Source organism: Desmodus rotundus, chromosome 11 (assembly GCF_022682495.2).
Source record: "Desmodus rotundus isolate HL8 chromosome 11, HLdesRot8A.1, whole genome shotgun sequence".
NCBI lineage: Eukaryota > Metazoa > Chordata > Mammalia > Chiroptera > Phyllostomidae > Desmodus > Desmodus rotundus.
The window spans coordinates 82,397,843-82,420,966 of record NC_071397.1 but is presented as its reverse complement, the minus strand read 5'-3'; the positions used below and the strand labels follow the sequence as shown (position 1 = coordinate 82,420,966).

General features: G+C 42.1%; 1 protein-coding gene across 1 annotated transcript in view; it reads left to right on the top strand.

Annotated features, from left to right (window-relative positions):
- Positions 1–1,038: 1,038 nt before the first annotated feature.
- Positions 1,039–23,124, top strand: part of IL20RA (interleukin 20 receptor subunit alpha) — a 31,057-nt gene continuing 8,971 nt past the window's right edge. Inside the window, exons 1-2 of the mRNA XM_053914302.1 lie at positions 1,039–1,205; positions 17,813–17,948. Coding sequence (XP_053770277.1) covers positions 1,100–1,205; positions 17,813–17,948 — 242 coding nt within the window. The 5' untranslated portion in view covers positions 1,039–1,099. The remainder of the gene's footprint in view (positions 1,206–17,812; positions 17,949–23,124) is intronic.

Below are 23,124 nucleotides of genomic sequence, written 5' to 3'. Positions count from 1 at the left end.
TGGCCCCAACACAAGGAGTTTGCAGAGTCCTAGGTTCTCCATCACAAAGCCAAGTCCAGTCAAAGAGACAATCTTAATCTGGGTTCATCCTCTGTTTCCAAGTCTTTCTGGGGAGGGGGAGGTAACCGGTTTAGGGGACTCTGAAAATCCTGACCATCCTCTCACTCCTTCCCATCAAAAAAATTAAAACAATCTTTTTTCAATTATTGAAGATTCTTTTTTCTAAGATAAAAAGGTAGTTGAGCGAATTTTAGGGTTGTTTCGCATCATCGGTACATTTGAAAACAGGTATTCATGAGAGAAAGAGAGGTAACCCATCGGGAGTGAATAGTTTATTTTATTTTAGGGCTGTGCCCAATTTTTATAACTCCTTCCAAGGCCTAGAGCCAAGACTGCCTCTCAGATTTTCCTTGTGCCGTTTCAACACGTTTCCTAATTGCAACCCCCGCCCTCCCGCTGCGAAGAGCGTGAAGCCGAGAATCGGGCCTGCGTGGACGTCTCCACGCCACTGCTCACAGGCCTGGGAGGCTGCATTCAGGCCGACGCCTCACTTTCTGAGTCTCCCTGTCCTCATCCGTAAAATGGGACAGCGCCTAATTGCAGGTGGCGAGGATTAAACATGCTCGAATACAATGCATGCCAGAGTGCCTGGCGGTGTGTTGAGAAATAAGTAACCCATTTTATTCTTCCAGCACCGAACTGTGACATTTCAGAAGTTTTAGGGAGGTGGCCACGGGGCCTGGTTACGAGAGTCAGTTTCCAGTGTTCCGCCTCTCGCTTTCCTGCGGTGCGGTTTTGCCCCTGGTAAGCGGCCTCGCTGGTTGTGGCGGCAGAAACTCGCACGCTCGGAACCGAAACTAGCAGCGGCGGGGGACGGGGACGTGAAATCGCCAGGACCCTCCCCCGCGCTCCGGAGTCCAGTCCGCGACTCGGGCCGGACGAAGGTGGGGCGCGGACCCGGCACCGCCTCCCAGGGCGCCATCGGAGCGCTGTGCGCAGCCCGAGCTCCGGGGCCGGCGCGTGGAGGGGAGTCGCCGCCGGCGGCCTTCGGGGCGTCGGACGCTGCGGCCCGCGGAGATGTGACCCGGATCCGCCGCCCATGGGGGGCTCCCGACCCCCAGCGAGGGCGGTGTCCGGCCGCCCGGCCCTGCCACTGTTGCTGCCACCGCTGCTGCTGCTGGCGGCCGCGCCGTCGGGACGCGCAGGTAAGGGGGCGCCGCGGCCGCCTGCTGCGGGACGGGGACGCTGCCGAGCCGACTCCGGCCTGCCGGTGCGGGGCTCGCAGCGCGGAGAGCGCGAGCAGAAACGCTGCGGCCACGTGGGCGCTCAGTCTGAGCCAGGTTTGCAGGGCGCCGCGTTTCACACTTTCCCTTGTGGGTTGCAGTCGGGGGAGGAGGAAGTTTGACGGTGGTCGCCGCAGCCCCTATTAACCCCATGCAACGCTTCAGTCCGCGAGTCGCGGGCTCCCGCCGCCCCCCACCCCTTGCTGGGGCCGCGCGCAGAAGCAGCGCGGGGGGGGGGGGGGTGCGGGGGGGGAAGGAGGGTTGCGCGCTCCGGCCACCTGGACCTGTTGCCCCTAAACGCGGAGCGCGCCGGAGCTGGAGGTGATGTGTGCGCTTTACAAAATCAACACCCCTGAAAGAAAGGCTCTGATCCGAAGGAACCGGGTCTAGAAGGACGCAGCGTTTTTAAAGAAAGGTTCCCTCCCCTGGGCACGTCGTTTTTCCCCTTTCCCGTACTACCGTGTACACGGATATGGGGTGTCCTTTGATTTTTTTTGGAAATAAAACTTGTAACTGATCCATGACATAAGGTAACTGCACTTTTTTTGGTTTTGCTCTTAAGTTTAAACACTACCAGTTGGGATCCAGTAAACCAGAATGTTTCATTCATCTTATTTCTTTTTTTCTTTTGAATTTCTGGTATAGAGAAAAAGGGTTTTTCTCGGAACGTCCCCTTTTTATTGACATAGAATATTATAAGAGCTTTACATGTACAACATGATTCTACATTTGTATACATTGCGGGATGATCTCCACCATAAGCCTATCACCATCTATTACCACCCAGAGGTCAAACAATGCTATTGATTATAGTCCCCATCTGGACAGTACATCCCCATGACTTACTTTGTAACTGGAAGTTTGTACCTCCATCCTCTTCATCCATTTCGCCACCCCTTCTTCCTTTGGCAAGCACCAACCTGTTCTCTCTCTCTCTGAGTCTGGTTTTGTTTTGCTTGTTTGTTTTGTTTTGCTTTGCTTTGCTTTGCTTTTTAAAAATTCCACGTCCAAGTGAAATCACACGATATCTGCCTTTCACTAGCATCATACCTTCAGGGTCCATCCACGTTGTCACAATGGCGAGACTTCATTCTTTATTATGCACACACGCACACACCCTGCATCTTCCTTATCCACTCCTCCATTGATGGGCACAGGTTGTTTGTTTACCTATCTTGGCTATTGTAAGTAATTCTGCTTTGTACATGGGGGCACGTGAATCTTTTCTAATTAGTGTTTTGTTTTCTTCAAATAAATACTTAGAGTTGGAATTACTAGATCATATGGTATCTCTATTTTTAATTTTTTGAGGAACTTTTGCACCGTTCTCCATAGAGGCTGCACCAATTCACATTCCCACCAACAGTGCACAAGGATTCCATTTTCTCCACATCCTCACGAGCACTTGTTATTTCTTGTCTTTTTGATAAGAACAGATATGAGGTGTTATCTCATTGTGGTTTGGGTTTGCATTTCCATGATGATTAGTGATGTTGAACATCTTTTCCTGTGCCACGTGGTCATTTGTATGTCCTCTTTGGAAAATTGTCTATTCAGATCATCTGCCCATTTTTAAATTATGTGTCTTGTTTGTTTTTCTTTTGTTATTGAGTTGTATGAGTTCTTTATATATTTTGGATATTAATCCTTCATCGAATATTTGATTTGCAAATATTTCCTACCATTCAGGTTGCCTTTTCACTTTGTTAATGGTTTCCTTTGCTGTGCTAAGTGTTTTATTTTGATGTGGTCCCATGTGTTTACTTTTGCTTTTGTTTCCCTTGCCTTTAGTGTCAGACCCCCAAAAATCATCACCAAGATTGTTTGATGTCAAGGAGCTTACCTTGTGTTTTTTCTAGGAGTTTTGTGGTCTCAGGTCGTACATACAAGTCTTTAATTCATTTTGAGGTAATTTTTGTATATGGCGTCGTAAGACAGTGACCCAGTTTCATTCTTTTCCATATGACTGTCCAGTTTTCTCAACATCATTGACTGAAAAAAACTATCTTTTCCCCAGTGTATAGTCTAGTCTCTCCATTCTTTTCCACTGATCTACAAATATGCCTGTTTTTATGCCAATACCATACTGTTTTGATTACTATAGCTTTGTAATATAGTTTGAAATGAGGCCGCATGATACCTCCAGCTTTGTTCTTTTTTCTCAAGGTTCCTTTGGCTATTTGGGATCTTTTGTGGTTCCATACATATTTTAGGATTGTTCTATTTCTGTAGAAAATACCATCGTGATTTTGATAGGTATTGCATTGAATCTGCTTTGGGTAATACAGACATTTAAACAATATTCTTCCAATCCATGAGCATGGAATATCTTTCTATTTATTTGGGTGTCTTCTTTAATTTCTTTCTTCATTATCTTACAATTTTCAGTGTACAGGTCTTTCATCTCCTCAGTTAAATTTACTTCTAGGCATTTTATTATTTTTGATCCAATTGTAAATGGATTGTTTTCCTTATTTCTCTCTCTGCTAATTCATTGCTGGTGTATAAAAATACAACAGATTTGAAATATTAATTTTGTACCCTGTAACTGTATTCATTTTTTGGTTCTAATAATTCCTTGGTGGAGTCTTTAGGGTTTTCTATTAATAAAATCATGTTGTTCACAGATAAGTTTTATTTCTTCCTTTCTAATTTGGATGCCTATTATTTCTTTTTTCTGTCAAATTGCTCTGGCTAGGATTTTCAATACTATGTTGAGTTAAAAGTCTCCAAAGTAGGCATCCTTATCTTTTTCCTGATCTTAGAGGAAAAGCTTTCAGTTTTTCACCATTGAGTATGATGTTAGCTGGGGACTTCTCATATACGACCTGTGTTATACTGAGATATGTTCCTTCTGTGCCTACTTTGCTGTGGGTTTTAGTCATAATGAATGTTGAATTTTGTCAAATACTTCTTCTACATCTATTGAAATAATAGTATGATTTTTATCCTTCATTTTGTTAACATGGTATGTCATATTGATTGGTTTGCAGATTTTGAACCATCCTTTCACCCTTAGAATAAATCCCACATGGTCATAGTGTATGATCCTTTTTAAAAAAATTTTTTTTATTGTTATTCAATTACAGTTGTGTGCCTTTTCTCCCCATCCCTCCACCCCACCCCAGCTGAACCCCCCTCCCTCCCCCACCCTCCCCCTTGATTTGGTCCATGCGTCCTTTAAAGTAGTTCCTATAATCCCCGTGTATGATCCTTTTAATGTATTGTTGAATTCAGTTTGCTAATATTTTGTTGAGGACTTTTGCATATATATTCATCAGGGATGTGGGCCTGTGACTGTCTTTCTTTGTGATTTGCTTGTCTGGTTTTGGTATTAAGGTAATGCTGTCCTGATAAAAATGAGTTTGGAAACATCCCCTCCTCTTCAGTTTTTTGGCAGAGTTTGAGAAGGATAGGTATTAAATCTTTTTTGACTGTTTGGTAAAATTCACCAGTGAGGCAGTCTGGTCCTGGACTTTTGTTTGTTGGGAGTTTGGTTTTTTGATTACTGATTCAGTCTCCTAACTAGTAATTGGACCATTCAGGTTTTCTGTTTCTTCATGATTCAGTCTTGGAAGATTGTATGTTTCTAGGAATCTATCCATTTCTTCTAGTTTGTCCAATTTGTTGGTATATAATGATTCATAGTATTCTTTGGTATCAGTTGTAACCCTTTTTTATTTCAGATTGTATTTATTTGAGACCTCTCTCTCCCTTTTTTAGTGAATCCAACTAAAGTTTTGTTAATTTTGTTTATCATTCCAAAGAACCAGCTCTTAGTCTCATTGATCCTTTTTATTGCCTTTTTAGACTCTATTTCACTTATTTCTGCTCTGCTCTTTAGTTCTTCCTTCTACTAACTTTAGGCTTTGTTCTTTTTCTAGTTCCTTTCGGTATAAAGTTAAATTGCGTCTATGAGATTTTTCTCGTTCTGTGTCACTATAAATTTCTGTCTTACAGCTGCTTTTGCTGCATCTCATAGATTTTGGCAAGTTTCACATCCATTCCTATTTGTCTTAAGGTATTTTTTTTCCTTGATTTATTCATTGGCCCATTGGTTTTTAGTAGCATGTTATTTAGTTTCCACGTACAGTATTTTTTTAGTTGTTCAGGTGTCTTCTCGTAATTTATTTCTAGTTTTGTACTATTGTAGTTGGAAAAGATTCTTGAGCATCACTTGTATTCTGTTTTATTTAAATATTTTATTATTTATGCTGTTATAGTCGTCCCAATTCTTGCCCCTTTGCCCCCATCCACCCCGCCCACTCTGCGCTCCCACAGTCAATCCCCACCCCGCTGTCCATGTCCATGGGTTCCTCATACATGTTCTTTGACCAGTCCCTTCCCCGTCTTTCGACCCGTCTCCTCCTCCCTCCCCTCTTACAGCTGTCAGTCTGTTCCTTGTTTCTGCTCTCTCATTCTATTTTGCCCTTTAGTTTATTTTGTCCGTTATATCCCACTTATAAGTGAGATCATATGATATTTGAAGGCAGATGTTTCTTTATTGATTTTCTGTCTGGATGATAAATCTATTCATGTAAGTGGGGTATTAAAGTCCCCTACTGTTATTATATCACTGTTAATTTCTCCCTTACATCTCTTAATATTTGCTTTATGTATTTAGGTGTTCCTACATTGGGTGTATAAATACAGTTGACTCTTGAACAAAATCCCCCAAATCTTTCCAAGATCCTCAAAGAGGGGAAACTATAGAATTTTTAATGTCTATAAACAATTGAACCTAATTTAGTTTTGGAGCTTTAGAAAACAAGCTAAATATCACTACTACACTCACGCTTATTAGAACTAATATACTGTAATAAACACAATGAGGGTATTTGTTGAAGTGTCTCCTCTTTGATATGAACACAGCAGCTTTGGGTATTTTATTTTACTGATACGGTGTTCGAGGACATACTTCATACCCCCACAAATGATTCTAGTGGAACTAATTAAGCTTTTTTGATTATTTTTTTAAACTTTGTATTTTGAACTAATTTGAATATTACAGAAAAGTTGCAGAAAACGTGTAGAGTTTCCATAACTGCCTCATCTAGTTTCCTCCAAGTTTCACCTCCTGTGTAACCATTCTACAAGGTTCAAAACTAGCAAATTAATGTTGGTATAATATGTTTACTAAACTGTAGACCTTGCTGGATTTCACCAATTTTTCAACCAGTGCCCCCTTTCCATTCCAGGACCCACTCCGGGGCCCCACACAACATGAATTGTCATGTCTCCTTCATCTCCTCCCATCTGTGGCAGTCCCTTAGCCTTTCTTTGCTTTCAGGTCCTTGACCCTTGTAAAGAGTTCTGATCAACTCTTCCTTGGACTGTTCCTCAGTTTGGGTTCATTTGGTGTTTCCTCATGATTAGTGAGGTTATTACTTTTGCACAGGAATACCATATGCATGCCCTGACTGGTGTGTCCCAGTGGTTGGGCAATATCCCAAAAGGCGAAAGAAAGGTTGCCAGTTTGATTCCCAGTCCAGGCACATGCCTGGGTTGCAGGTGTGGTCCCGGGTCAGCACACTTGTGAGAGCTAACTGATGGATGTGTCTCTCTTACTTCGATGTTTTTCTCCTTCTCTTTCTCCCTCCTTCTCCTCTCTCTGAAAATAAATAAATAAAATCTTGAAAAACAATACCATACATACTATGTTGTCTTTCTCAGTGCAGCATGCCAAAGCATTTGTGATACTAATATATGTCTTTTTACTGGTGACATTAGCCTTGACCACATGGTTAAGGTGGTGTCCAGAGGGCTTCTCCCTGTAGGGTTAATACTTTCCACTTTGTGATTAATAGATATCTTGTGGGAAGATACTTTGAGATCATGCAAATATCCTGTTTCCCCTCAAACTTATACTCACTAATTTTAGTATCCACCAACGGAGACTGCATAACTATTATGATTAATGGTGATTTTTTTATTTCCCTCTTTTCTTCTCCATAATATTTGGAATACTATTGCAAGGAAGAACCGTCAACTTCTCCCCCACTTACTTATTTATTTGATTGTTTAAATGTGTCAGTAAGAACTCATAAACATTTACTTTGAGTTATCATCCAATACAATTATATTTTCTGCTCAGATTTTTCCAGCTTTGGTCATTAAAAGCCCTTTCAGTTTGGCTCCTCCTCCTCCACTTCTCTAACGTTCACTGCGAAATCCTCACCGTCGTTCCAACAAGGACCGTTTTTCATACTTACAGCTGACTGTCCATGTAATTCCAAGCCAGCCCTCCTCCTCCATTTTAGGTGAAAATATGTATGTTGTAAAAGGTCCATAAACTATCTACTAAATGCTTTACCTTGTTATTTTCAACATTGGCTCATAGTTTTTAAGTTCAAAGTATAATACCACATGCAGTTCAGGAGCAGATAACACAGGGAAATGCGGTGTTTGAGAGGATCAGATGTAATGAAAAAGAATTACCTTAACTTAACACCCCATGCATCCATTCTGAGTTTTCAAAAGTTAAAATGTACTTGGCACACTATGATTTTTAAATGATCGTGCTTTGAGCACTTTCTATTCAGTCATTCATTCATTTAGTGGCCTTCATTCCTACCTTCAGGAATGAATGTTCTAGGCATTGAGGTGATCAAAAACAAGGCTTCTTCCTTCATGGAGCCTTCAGTCTCAGGCGAGTTATTACCTTAAAGTATAAATGCCAGAACTGAGGAAACCAAGCTCATTTAGAAGCACAGGACAAAGCAATCAATCTGATTTAGGGGTTAGGCTGGGCTTCCTGTAAAAGAAGTCTTTTAAACTGAGTCGAGAGTTGCTACGGGGTGTGTGTGTGTGTGTGTGTGTGTGTACACACATCTGTCACATCACACTCACTCTGCTTGTGGAGAAGATACGCATGGACAAGAAATGATGTGTCCATGTAAATGCCTTACTGTGAACAACTACTTCAAAGCCTTTTAGAAAAACATAAATTCAGTTAATAGTCACAGATAGGCTGCCGTTCATCCACATTGTGTGAAATGATTATAATTCAGTATAAATTCATACCTTTTCATTTAAACTATTAGCAAGAAAATAAAGCTAAATTCTGCTTTAAAAATATTCTATCCATAAATTACCAGGTAGTTAATATTCTTCTTTTTACACGTACATTTCTTTTTTATAAAACTGCAGATCAGCAAATAAAAACCTAACAAAAAATAGCAAAATACCAGGAAAAGGACAATATTTTTTAGGGTGGTATCACCAAGTAGGTAGGAGTAAGGAGCTTCATAGCTGTAGGCAGCCTGACCTCAAGGTCATTGTCAGCCTCAAAAAGTCACCCCGTGGTCTGCGGCTCTACTCTTCTCAGTACTGAATCAAACCACAAATAATTATCAAAGACCACAAACGTTCAACTGTGGTTTTCTAAGGTAGACCTGCTGTCCTATGTGCTCTTTCCCACTTTCTGAGTCAACACAATCCTTTGAGTCTCTGTGGGCTTGAACAAGCACGAGCAAAGGATATGTCTTAATTGATTCATTCTTCCAGTTGTTCCTGCGTTAAGTTCCACTGTTGTCAGTATCTTTGACTCTTCTTCATGGGTGGCTATGCATCGTTACACTGCTTTTATCCTAACCAGCGGTTTTTGTTTGGGGTATTTTTTTTTTTTAATATCTTTGTGGCAAGAAAGTACTTCAAGAGATCTTCAGCAAGACCTATATGGAAGGCCTCTTCATTTTATTGCATTTAGTTGTACAACTTTGTCAAGGCATAGTTCAGCCCTGAAGAGTTCTGAGCCTAGTCCTGGTCACCCTGAAAACATCAAAGCATCGACTTGCCACTACAGAGTTATCCTATTGGGAAATAGTTCACCTTTGACAGTGTTTTGACAGCTACTGTACTCTTCCATCTTCATCTTGTCAGTTGGAAAGTCTGAGATCACACTATCAACCTCATTTGCCTCAAAATGCCAGGCAACAATGGACACAAGTCAATTCTACTAATTACTTCCAAGTCTCCACTAGATCATTTCTTCCATATTTCTACTAAATAACCATTTTTAGACCTCTTTCTTTTTCTATTCATTTTTGCTCACCCTTTTATCTTATAGATTGTTTCTTTAAAAATTTCAAGTGGTGGAGATATTAATGAAAGAATCACATTATCTCTGTGAGGATAAAAAGAAGTACTAGTTGTGAAAATGATTTGAAAAATAAACTGGATGATATATGTTGATATTTAATAAATACCATCTGATTGAACTTGGAGTTCCCAACAGCTGTTCTTTCCAATACCTTAGTGGTTCCAAGTGGTTTGTTTTTGACTCTCTTCTTTCTTTTATAGTTTTCCTTCTACAGCAAGTTAGCAAGTAGTAGAGACTCCAACCCACATTTGAATTTACTTTTCCACAGTTACTGTGATGCACATTACTACCAATCAAGACTAGTTGGCTAGTTGGAAATAGCCAACTGTGGAGAAAATCAAGGCCCTGGCCTCAAAAAGCTAATTTCCAAAAGGGAAGGGAAAGGAGGGGAAGCTATCCATACACGGGATGACATAAGATATTAGGACTAGTTTTCTAACAATGGGTCTGGCATATAAAAATCAATAATGGCATCTTGAAAGTGGGTATTTTAGGAGGCTATACACAAAAAGCTCACAGCAACATATTTCTTAAACTCCTCTTTACAGAATTCCAGGTAGATCCTGGCACACCTTGGTCAGAAAAAACATTACGTGGTAAACCTTCATCTTTGATACATGGATTTAATTTCACAAGTATTCAAAGATACTTCCAACAAACTTGGGTAATCAAGCTGGGAAATGCTATGTTGGGCAAAAACAGAGGTGTGACTATAAAATAATGAGGTGGAAGTTATTGCGTGCCTAGCTGCCTTGGAGATAATTGCAGCTGCAAGGAAGCATGCCTCGGATGCCATGAGCTGAGCAGCACCATGGGGATAATCGTAAACACACCCAAGTGAAGTGGGAGATACACACTCCTTGATGGGCAAACTGGAAAAGCTCCAGTACATTTACTTTAAAGTTCTACTTGCTATCAAGCACCAACAGCAATATTCAAAAACGTGGTTAAAAGCACATAGATTTATTTATTAAGGTGTGGCTGTAAAGAAAGAACATCACTGTTGCTGTATGACTTTTGCATGGCTCACTTATATAAACGTGCATATACCTGGATACAGTGGCATAAACTGATGGATGGCGTCCCACATTCAGAAAGTATCTGCTCCGTGAGGGCAGGGCCTCCTGCGCGTTTCTGTCTGCTGCCCTGCCCCAGGCTTTCCGTTTCCAGCCCAGAGCTGGCACCCAGTAACTGTGTTAAGTGAATGATATGGCTATGCATAGTTCCACCAGGTGAAGCTTCAGTAAGAATAAATACTGGGGCTTGATGAGAAATTCCTCATCGAATTTCTTCTGTCTCTCCTTAGAAGCAGTCATCTGTAACTTGCATGCTTTATAATGACCTTACAATCCTTTCTTCCCACAACCTCCTTCCTTAGAGCATTTCCTGAAGGCAGTAGGTGAGTATCTTAGTAGACAGACCCCTGTGTGGTCAGAACACGTGGGTTCAGGCACCTGACAAAGCGCTGAGTCACCACAGGTGAGTCATTCAGCCTCCCTGGGCCTCTGTCTCTGTTCAGCACTAAAGTGAGAATGGTAATTATGGAGGACAACACGGAGCTAATAATTCTTGAGCTCTTTCTTGATGCCAGGCACTGTGTCAAAGATCCTGTCAACGAGCCTATGGAGCAGATAGTACTATTGTCTCATTTTAGAAATGAGTAAATTGAGGCACAGAGGTTAAATAAAATACTTAGAGACACACAGCTGGTAAGTGGTGAGCAGGGAGGAGGCCCCAGTGTCACCCTAGAATGCTCATCATTAGAACGTCTGTCTGACAGACACACAGTTATTAAAACGACGAGATAGGGCAGGTGGCAGTGCCCTGTATAAATGCATGGTGTGTGTATTGGTAGGCAGGTGTACATGTGTATTATAGAGAAACTGAGGCAGCTTACATGTACGGCAGTGAGTGGGCAGAGAAAGCAATCGTGGGGATGGTGGCTGTGGGAACATAATTCAGTGCTCTGTCCACAGAGAACACAGCTGTGTATCTTTCCTCAGGTGAACAGATTCTGAATCACGTTTTAAGTGCTGCTTAGAAGGCTTACCTTTTAAGGGCACTTGCTATATAATTAGGTGGTGAGGAGGAGAGAGGAGTTAATGGTTTTCAAGACAATAGTTTATACTATTTACTATTATAAATACAATACTATACTATTATATTTATGACAATAGTTTTCAAGACAAATTATAATAGTTTATAATTTGAGACAAAAAACCCCACACCTTTCCTTTCACCACGATGAAGTTAGAGCAACACTTGCGATAGCCTGACTCCAGGCAGCCGTCCTGCTGGCTGTCCTTTGTGAGGGTTAGGATGGGCCATTGGAAAGCTTTCAAAGCTTCTTGAAATTGGTTAATCACCCTCTGGTGCTTTTTGTACCTTAACTCTTTTTAACCACATTTTCCACAATAGAAAAGTCATTCAGGGGGTGGTCTTTTTCTTTTCTTTCTTTCTTTTTCTTCCTTTTTTTTTTTTTGCAGGGGTGGGGTGAGGTGGGGTCTTACACCATATTCAGGTATGTAGCCACCACTTGCCGTGGCTACTGCTTCTTCATTAAAAAGCATCTGTCGTGCTGAGCCCCTGAGTATAGTGTAAGTGTACCGAGGTGATTTCAAGTTCAGGCTGTGCGCCCTCATTCAGATGCCTATGGGTCCTGCCCTGATCCCATGGTTTATGTAAGCCCCACCAGTCCCTGATTAGTTCAGGTCAAAACCATTTCTGTCTGCCAGGCACTGGGGATAGAAAGGCTCTGTAGGACATGGTCCCCAATGACAAACAGCTCACAGCTTCGTGGTCCCTTCACTCTGCTCCAGCGTCAGCAGGACACTGTGGACTGGCAGGCTGGAGGCTTTCTCGGGACAAGGCTGGGCAGGGCTTCCTCAATGCCAGGGCTTCTCTAGTCAGTCAAGAGCTTGAGGTACTTGAATAGCTCCAAAGCAGAAGTCTCGTAAGTCTGGTGGTTTTCTCACCAGTGGAGAAACGTACTGTTTTTCACGGAAAAGTTGGAATGTCTCAGCCTCAAAACAGAAGTCCGGGTAACCACAAGACCAGTTACCCTGGCTTGTTGTGAGTCCACTGTGAGACCCTCACCGCTTCCTGGTGTTTGTCAGGCACTGATATATTCAAAGCATTTAGGCTTCTCCCACAGTATAATGAAGTGCAAATACACTTTCCTGGCAGGCATGTAATTAAAACTGCAACATACTTAGATGACGACCTTGATGCTAATTTTGAGGCCATTAGGAAAGTGCCACATATCATTTCACTAAACCTAGAGACCTGTCTACAAGGTAGCTCTTGGAAACAATGTAACAGCCATATTTTACAAAGCTCTACCAATGAAGGTGTCATAGACTTCCCCATTGCAAATGCCATTTATCTGTTGTCTTCCTCCTAGAAGGACACAGAGTAGACACAGGACGTTCTTCCTATGACAAAGATGAAGACAGCCTAGAAGGCTTGCCCAAAGGCCAAGCGGTAACAAAAGGAAAACAAGCACTGAGAGGGAACACCAATCTAAATGATGTGGCTTACAGGATACAGCTAACCAGTCATTACCTGGAAGTTCGTTAAGTGTAAACCTCCGTGCAGACCCCTCACAGCTTTGTTATGGCATAGGCCATCCTAAGCACCCACAATTCAATGGGGCACCCCAAGTGTTCAAAGCCCAGGCAGTCAGAAAAGCTGAAAGGGAATCCAGAGAGGTTCTGCCCCTGTATGAGATCTTACAAGTTCAATTTTTCTCTTCAAAGACTAGACTGTTACCCAGAAACTGTTGTCAGTCTTCTCATTGGGTTTGTAATTTTCTTTATAAAGATAAAATTGAGCTATTACAAAGAATGCTTTTTCAAGATTGTTAATGCCCACTTTCTCTGGCGGAGACCATGCATGCCCTACATAACATCACCGCATCATTGTACTTCAGTTGCTAACATAGTACAGGTTAGTAGTCATTGAATGGACACACACATGCAGGAATAAGGGCTCTTTAGTTCCAAAAGACACCACAGGGGAGGGCACCCAAACTGTGAAGGCACACAAGAGCAGAGCAAGTTAGGGCACTGCAGGTAATTTGGTGTGGCCGGTGAACATGGTACATTTGGCAGAACTGCAAAGGAGAGGTCAGACCAGACCATGAGGAATCTCGTGTTTCAAACCAAAGTTGTAGTGGTACAGCGTTCTCAGAAATAACTGTGCATCAATCCAACAGCTGTATGATTGGGGCTGTGAAATCAGTGGACTGTGACAGGATCAAAGCTATACTTTTGGGCCCGAATCTATGTGGGAAAAAAGTGCTTTTGTTGCCCATGAATTGGCACTTGACTCCTGATGTCAATGTGGGTGTGATATATTCACTTTGGTGTTAAGTTATCAGTGCAGGCAGGTTAGAAAAATGCCTTCCATCAATTGGAATGTTTATCCATTCTTTCTCTCTCTTTTCCCAACTTGGGAAAATGCCATGCCTAAAAACTGCAAGGATTTCACACCCACAAGAAATACTAGTTACCAATTCTTTGTTTCTTAAATGTGCTATTTCTACCCTTTTAAAAAAGTGCTAATTCTATTTTTATCACTCCTTTGCATCATCAAAACAAATAAAAGGGCAAGTATTCCTTAATAAATCCTCATCTGTTCATTTCGTTTTCACAACAGAATGCCTCTCTCACTCATGAGACTTGCAGCTCAGCTTCATCAGGATGGCCTGTTGCTTCTGCTTTGAAAACAGAGCTCCAAGCTGCCCACCCACCTTCATATCCACAGCCAGCCTCTGGGTGCGAGCTCAGCCTCCCTCCCTCACTGGGGCAGCTGTAATTATGGGTTACTGGTTTCTCCAGTTCTGTCCTTGCCCCCATCCAGTCTTCTCCCAGCCAAGGTGAAGTAATCCATTTGAGTTATAAATAGGCTCATGGTGTCTCCTGATGACAAGGCTTAGCTACTTGCCCACTGAATTTCAGGTATAATCCCAGCTCCTTTCCAGGGCTTACAAAGAAGGGGTCTAGCCCCTTTGTACTTCTTCAGTTGCTCTGGGCCACTCTCCTCCTTTTTCACGGTAGGGCTGCCTCCAGATGACACTTGGATTTATTGACAACGAGATGATCCAAAACTGATAGCTCTTCCGCCTACACAATTGAAAAGAAAGATGATGTCAGTCCAAATGAAGAGTGTGCAGGACTAAAAAGCCTGGATGTTCTCTCCCCAGAAACAGTGTATAAAACAGCGACACGCATTTTAAATGAATTTCTGTTAAAGCTATTTCTTTCTCTGATTCCTTGTCAGTGTACTTACAATGACCTTAACTAAGCATTTGTCTTTTTAAAAAATCCAAAACGCTGTTGCTGTGATCTTCATTTGCTACTAAAAGTCTACATTTTTAGTCTTCTCATTGGGTGTGTAATTCTCTTTATAAAGATAAAATTGACCTATTACAAAGAACACTTTTTCAAGATTGTTAAAGCAGGATTCATTTATAACATTACTGGGAATGGAGGGGCCCTACTTTTTTTCCTCCTGTTTAATTTGCGTTTTTTTTTTTTTTTAGTGATTAATCTCTCTGGGTTTCTCTCCTTTTCAAATCTTTATTGTATTAGCTATGTATTGGTGTGTAACAAATTGCCTCAGAGCTTAGCAGCTCAATACAGCCAACACTACCTCGCTGAGTTTCTGAGGGTCAGCAGTCCGGTGATGGCTTAGGTGGGTGCTTCTGGCTCAGGGCCTCTCCTGAGAGTGTAGCAAGCTTGTGTTGCTACAGATTGAAAGGCTGGGGCTGAGTCATCCGCGGGACCCACTTCTAAGCTCACCAGCATGCCTCTTGGAAAGAGGCATCCAACCAAGAGAGGAGAGCAAGGTAGAAGCCAACGTGTCTTTTATAACCTAATCTTGGAAACGGTGCACCATCACTTCAGTCCAATGCTCTTGGTCACACAGACCAACCCAGTGCCATGTGGGAGGGAACTACACAGGCTGTGAATGCCTGGTGGAAGGAATACCAGCGGGCCATCTTGGAGGCTGGCTATCAACATTGTGGTGATACATACGATTTACCCAGAATGTGGGCTTGGCAGAGGAGAGGTACACACATTATTGTCAGGTTATTAATTCCCTCTATTTAACCTGTCATTACCACAGTTTGGCAGCATTTTGATCATCCGCATAGCATTTCTAGAGGATTATTTGAACAATTACAAAACACCGAACAAAATGTTGAACCGATGAGCATTAATGACTGACAGCACATTGCAGGATGCCGTTCACTTCAGAAAAGCCAAATGGCTTTGTTTCCTCATGGCGCTGACCAAGAAAAATAAAGTAAATTAAGTTAAAGGAGCATTCTGTCATTTTTTTAAATTTTTTAAACCTTTTGGGGTATGTTTTAGCCATCTTGTTCCACTGACTGTTTTACTTATATTAAAAGATGAGCAGAAACCAATGTTGCATAATATAAAGATTTGTATAAATCACGCACTCTCTGAGAAAATATGCCTGGACTATAGAATCTAAGATAACTTCTGTTCTAAATGTCCAAACCCGAGGGGCCACAAATGAGAACATTCTAGTGCCTTACCTGATAGTTCCCTGGCAGCCCGTGTCGGGAATGTCTTACATCCGTGATACTGGAATGCACAGTCTGTTCTAATTGTAGTTCTTACAAGATGCTCGCCACTCTTTGCATGTTAGCTCACCTGCACGTGCAGAACCATATCTAGCACTTAGGTCTGGAAAGACCTTTGGAATTTTTTACATTAAAACTTTTGAATGGCTGAGAAATACTGTCCTCCGTGGTTGTGCCTCCCCATGTTCTCTGTTTCGTCCTCAAAAATATGACTAAAATTTCAACCTTGCGATAGCATAGAGCGGTATGAAATCACTGATCCTTACACACTGCTAATAATCTCCAGGAAAACGCCAATACCACCTGGTACAGTGTAGTTCCAGAGAGTGGGAAGCGTAGAAATCAAAGGAGGACAGTGGGCAGGCTGTGTCCTGCTGAGAGCCTCTTTACTCCTTCTACGCACATACCCACACAGGGATCGGTGTGTAACTTTCTTTTTAAAAATAAAACTGAGATACTAAAAAATGACGAAGGTTAAAAGCAGAAGCCATTACAAATACAGTACCTGCTCACACAGACACACATGCAACTGCCTGCATTTTGGTCCCTCTGCCACATGTTAAAGAGATTATTGAGGCTTAGCATTAAGGCCATGTAAAAAGTTTAATGCTAAGGTAAAAAAAAAAGTCTGCCTTTTCCTTTGGCCTGTGAAATTGGAATACATTGCATAGAGCTACTCTTAGCTAAGGGATACCAGAAGCATAAAACTAATTCCTTTCTCTGATGAGTCCCAGCTAATGTACACAGGAATTATGGGACTTGAGCTGAATTGGACCAGCCTCCAGTGGCTTAACTATATTTTATTTCCTGAATCTGATTTTTGGTATCAAAATTTGATGTTTTCCACGTTCATTGACTAGAATGTACACATTTGTGATGGGATACATTTTTCATAAAACTCAGTTATTGCCCAGTGCTCTGTGATCTCTCCCGTAGTTTAATGCTTTGATTCTTACATGTAACCACTGAATTTCTTTACTTACTTTAGTTCAAGGATCATCCTTGTTTTCTCTCATAAGAAACTATCTTTCAGTCTCCTTTTCTAATTTTTTGGCAGTTTCTCAATTTTCCGTCACTTCCATACAGAGTATTTTTATAAATTAATCCTCTAGACACAGTTTTTCTTAGATCACAGTGCGAAGTTATCAGCATTTGATTAAATAATTGTCTTCTTTTGCTGGTTTCTTTTCTAGTTATTGCTTGATACATACTTTTTAGTAAAGCTAACCCCAGCTCCAATCTCCAAGCCTCTGCCCTTCTGGGCCGTCTGTTCTAAATTCCACCTCTGTATCTAATAATGGAATTACTTAGTTATCTGCTGGTGTACAACAAGCTACCCCAAAATAGTGGTTTTAAAACAAGCACTTTATTTTCTCTCACAGTTCTGAGGGTTAAAGGGGGTGCAGCGGGATGGTCTGCTGGTCCCCCTGGGAGTCCCTCATGCACCCTCCATCTGTGGCAGGTGGCTGGGATGCCCACAGTGCTCCTGCTGGCCCCGTGGGGGAAAGGCCGGACTCAGCTGGGACAACTGAACCTCTCCCTCATCACATAGCCTCTGCACACGGTGTCTCCAGCAGGGTAGCACAGCTTTTATGTGGTAGCTCAGGGCTTCCAAAAGGCAGGCCTTTAGCCCCTCCGTCACTTCTGTCACATTCCGCTGGGTGAAGTGAGTCACAGTGTGCACTCAGGCTCAGTTTGGAAGGAAATGCACAGTGTGCCAGTGCTGGAAGGCCCTAGCTGGAGACTGGCGACCCCCGGGGCTCCATTTTCCTTTCCTCCACCAAGACCTTGATTTCTCTATTCCTTTTTCAGTTCCCTGTGTCCCAGGTGGTTTGCCTACGCCTGCAAACCTCACCTTCTTATCCGTAAACATGAAGAATGTCCTGCAGTGGCGTCCCCCGGAGGGCCTACCAGAAGTGGAAGTTACTTACACTGTGCAGTATTTCATGTAAGTTGGTCCTTTTCCTTCCGGCTAATTTATAAACACAAGACTCAGACTCCAAATAATTGCACAAAGATAAACCATCTTTTGTATTAAGTAAGTATTATATTTGAAAAGAAGAAAATTTTAGGTGTTTTGTGTTAAATTTTATGTTTTTTTAAAGATTTTATTTATTTATTTTTAGAGAGAAGGGAAGGGAGGGAGAAAGAGAGGGAGAGAAACGTCAGTGTGTGGTTGCCTCTCACACGCCCCCACTGGGTACCAGGCCTGTAACCCAGGCATGTGCCCTGACTGGGAATCAAACCGGCGGCCCTTTGGTTCCCAGGTCTGCACTCAATCCACTGAACTACACCAGCCAGGGCTCTTGTTATGTTTTGTTAGGTTAAATTAGAAAAGAGTTCTGTTGTCTTCTTTTTTAGAAAAGAGTTTCTTGGTGGAGATGGGAGCATTGGGGGCTGAGGCAAAGGGAAGTTATTTAAATGGGGAAAAGAGTTTGGTCAAAAGATTATTAGGTGGCTGAGCAAACAAGGAAGTCCACCATCTCTGAAACATCTAAACTTAGGAGAATTATAGACATTTTTAAGTGAAACTGAGCACAGAATTATGTGCAACTAGCTATTCCTATTAGAGATAGTAATGAATGGCAGTTTTACTTTTCACCTCTCCCTCAAAACTCAGTGCACGCAAATCAGATAGATGAAGCCCATTTTCAGAGCGACCCAGGGAATGGCCACAACCCCTAAGCCACTACTAGGAGGTGCACAAGCCAAATACTGTGAAATCTGTAAGAAAACAACCACAGAAGCTTGAAGTAAACCCTTACATTCTCAAATGCCAACGAGTTTTCAAGTTAGAAAAATAACTTTACAAGTATAAATGTCACAGTACCAAGCTTTCTTTTAACCTAACAACCTAAGGATATGGAACCTAAGGATTTCCACCACCAGAAATTGAGGAGATGTCCCCGTGGAGTGCCAGACTGATGCCACAGAATGTCAGAGGAGGAGGAGCTAAAAGAGAAGTCAAGGTCAAGCGATGTATCTATCCATTGTAGAAGCTCGGTAGCAGCCCAGGGAGAGACCCTAGTGAGACGGGGCAGGCAGGAGGGGGGCAGCCCAGGGAAGTGCCATCAGCCACATCAGCCTCCTGCTGTTGAAAACATGTTTCATAAACATGTTTCTAATGATAAAGCTTACAGAGAAGTAGCAATCTCTTCTCAAGGAAGAGACTCTAAGACCACAGAAAGAACTTTTTTTTAAAGCAAGTGGGCAGGGCTTAGGAAAAAGGTGGAAAATGAAAATGTGAAATAATAGACTTTTAAAACTTATCATAGCTAACTGACAGTGATAGTTGACCAGGTAATAATGGCTATCTGGAATTGCGTGTCATAAATGCATGTTATGTCCAGCAAACTTAATAAAAACAACAGCAAGGCGTGCCTTGGTGAAGTTACTGGCCTTTAAGAAAATGAAATGATTTCTGGACATTGTAGCAAAAGCAGGACTTAAGTCAGGTCGGTGGCAGGGGCGGGGCGGCGGTGATTGCTGTTGGCAGCACTCAGCAGAAAACGGTGATGCATCTTCTGAAAGGAAAGTAGGTGAGGCCTGAGACTCTTACAAGTTCAACAGAGGTATTTTCAAGCATTTGGGGAATTCAGACATCGCTCCCCTCAGACCTCATTGGGAGTGAGGCGAACCACTAACTAAAGACAACAGCCACCTGACATTTAAAAAAAATAAAGAATGAAGATGAACCTGAAAAAAGAGCTCAGTAATGACAGGATGATGGCGTGAAGATCGGGAGCGTGCGTTGTAACAGTCGAAATGAAGAGCCAAGACTAAATTGTGATGGGAAGTATAATTTCTCACGAATGTTTAATCCTAGACAGTAACAGAACAAATCAGAAGGTGGGGAAAAACTATGTGTACTGAGTTTCATAGCAGGAAACCATTAAATATGATCTAAAGTGAAAATACTTTATTTTCATATCTAAGCTCTCGATATTTTTCCAAAAACAATTTTCTTAATTTAAAAGATCTTGTAAGAACTAATATCTCTTATGGTGATGGAACATTTGAACTATAGCAATTTCTTTAACTTCACTTTTTTATATTAAAGTTTAAGTCAAGTTAAATTTAATACTTTTATTACAACCATATTGTGTGGTATAATCTGGTTTTTAGCTATGTATTCAGCTGTCTAATTGTCCTTCTGGTTATACATAAGCATAATGCGATGTCCAAAATCATGTATGCCAAATATTCCAGGATAAGGGGTTTCAGGGTGATTTATTTCTCTCTTTATTCTACTTTTCTGATCATTTGAGTTTTTTTTTAAAATATACCATATGAACAAAAAAGAATAAAGTCATTTTTATCTTTAAAAAAAATTCTGGCCACCAATGGTGGTAGGACACGTCAACTGCCGTTCCTAATGACCCCATTTATCTAGACCCTCGTCCTCATGTCCGAGGAGTCCCCAGGAGCCGGGTTTAGGACAGAAGAGACATCATGTGCGAAGGGAAATGGCTCACGAGCGGGGCCTTGCCTCCTTTTCCATTAGGTGGAGCAAAGAGCTTGCTGTGTCCTTTGTCTGTCTCTGTGATTCAGAAGAGGACTTTTAAAAGTGGGCAGGGTCATCACTGCTCTCTGACAGCAGATAACTTAGATTGCTCAACTTCTGAAACAGAATATTTAAAAACAAATGTATGGGTGGGCAGGAGTACAGGGCGGTATATTTCATGGGCAGGGCTCCAGGCTCAGCTCCAGCCAGACAGTCCTGGGTTCACGGCCAGGCTACGAACCTAGCTGGGTAACTTTGGGCAGGCTACATATTATACTTTTGAGTAAACTTTGTTTCCAAGTAAGAGATGAAATGTGAACAAAAGTTTATATCTGCCAAAAGAATTTAACGTAAAAAAATGTAATGTAGCACTGAAAACTCAAGCTGTGGCATCAGGAAAAGTGTTCAAGTCCCAGATACGTCTTTTCCTAGTGACATGAACTTGAGTGGTTGGGTCCCTTAATCTCACCGAGCCTCAGGTTCCTCATCTGCAAGATGGTATAAGAAATAATGGCACCTGCCTCCTGGGGATACCATGATAATTGAGATAAGTGTGCAAATACTAAACGCCACTGGCACACGGTCAGCACTTGGTAGTTGTTTCCTGCCACTACCTGAAAGCAGTCCGCGACCCCCGAGGGCCCCTCGGGACCTTTTACCTTGCACAAATATCTGCTGGAATATTTATTGAATGATTCATGACTGTCAGCTTGTCAGATCTACGAAGCATTTTGTCTGGAACCCGGTGAACAGCATTTTCTTCTTCATCAGCGTCTGTCCTGGGAAGCTGCCCCGCCCTTGGCACAGTGAGGAAGTTTGAGGAGGGAGGGTCAAGTAGGCAATGGCAGTACTTCTCTAAAGACACGTCAAGACCTGTTAGTGGGCCGTGAAATCAACTTGGAGGGACATAACTAACGTTATTTTTAATGGAAAGGAGTGGAATGGTATGGAGGGGATTGGGATAGAAAATAAGGGATGCATGGCGTGCAGCAAAAGTTAGGTGTTATCTTATAAGACCTTTGTTTTAGTATGGTAGGTATACGTATGATTTCGTGAGCTGGATCACAATGGAAAATGTCTTTCTTCACGTGGCTCGCAGTCACAGTTTGAAAGTCCTTAGGCAGTGGAGGTCGCTTGGACGGAGAAGTTGGTCAGCGAGATCTGACTGTGGCATTTCTAATGAGTTACGATAGGTATGAAGCAGGAGGTGTTCACTTTCAGGAATCTTGCCATATTCTGAAAAGAGAAGATGCCCTTAATCTTTGACAACACTTGACAAAACTCATATTTCCTCCTTCTCAAGACGTGTGCTCCCCTTGCCTTTGTGATATTTGTTTTCTCCTCTTTCTCTTCAGCTGCTATTTCTGTTTTTATAGGTTTCAAGTGTACAGTTCTATAATACCTCCTCTGTATATTGTGTTGTGTTCACCACCCAAAGTCAAGTCTCCTCCCATCACCTTTAAGCCCCTTTTACCCTCTCTGTCCTTGCCTCACTCCCCTTTCCCTCTTGCAAGCCCCATACTGTTGTCTGTTTCTAAGTCTGTTTTGTATCCAACCTTTAAATCTTGATGCTCCTGAAATCTTACTCTAGGCTTTGCTTTGTCCCCATGGATAATTCATTCACACCTGCGCCTTCAAAGAGCCCTTTTTTGCCATTTATTTCAAAGTCACTACCTCCCACTGACTACTCTCTCCTGAGCCCTGGTGTCTGTGGACATCTGCATTTGGGTGTTGTTTACCTGCCGCAGGCTCAGCATGTCAACCAGATTCATTATCTCTCCTTCCCTCTACTCCCCGCTCCCTGTTTTCCAAACCCACTCTTCTTCCGTCTTCCTTACCTTGGTAAACGTTACCACCATTACACCCTTGTGACCCAGACAGAAGGAAACATCATCCTTAACTCATCTCCTACATGCACTCAATCCCCAAATCCTGTGGCCTGATATTTCTTCATTTGTCCTATCATTAGCTCCGCGGCCACCATCCTTGTCCAAGCCGCCTACACCTTGCACCTGGACTACTGCAGTATCTTCCAGCTCCTCTCCCTGAGACCCCCAGAGGTATCTTCTCAAGCCTTAACACTCTGAGTCCTTTTAGCAGCCTCCCATGCAACCCTGTCTCTTTCTTCAGCTTATCTCCTGTTGCTTTCTATACCTCAGTCTCTCCCACCTACAAATATTCCCTCCTCTGTATTTACTCTGTATGTTGTGTTTTTAATAAAGGAGAAGAAAAGTCCATGTGAACAGCCTAGTGAACATTGTCATCATCATCATCATCATCATCATCATCATCATCACTATAATTATTGAAAATGAAGCTTTGAGCACGTATATCAACCTAGTGAATTTCCCCTAAGCCCCTGAATGAAAGTAGATTTTTAAGTGTTATAAGAATGTCAAGGTAATTTTTCTTCTAAGAAAAAAAAAAGGATTACTAATGTTTCTTAAAACTACCTGTCAAATTCACCAGAGTATGCATGGTGGACTAAACACTCACATAGGTATAATTACTGAAAGAACTGATCACAATATGTAAAGCCTCTGCTGTAGCCCAAGAATTATAACAAAGCACACGCTTTCGAACTGTACTATTCCACATGGTAACTCACAGAAAAGAAAGG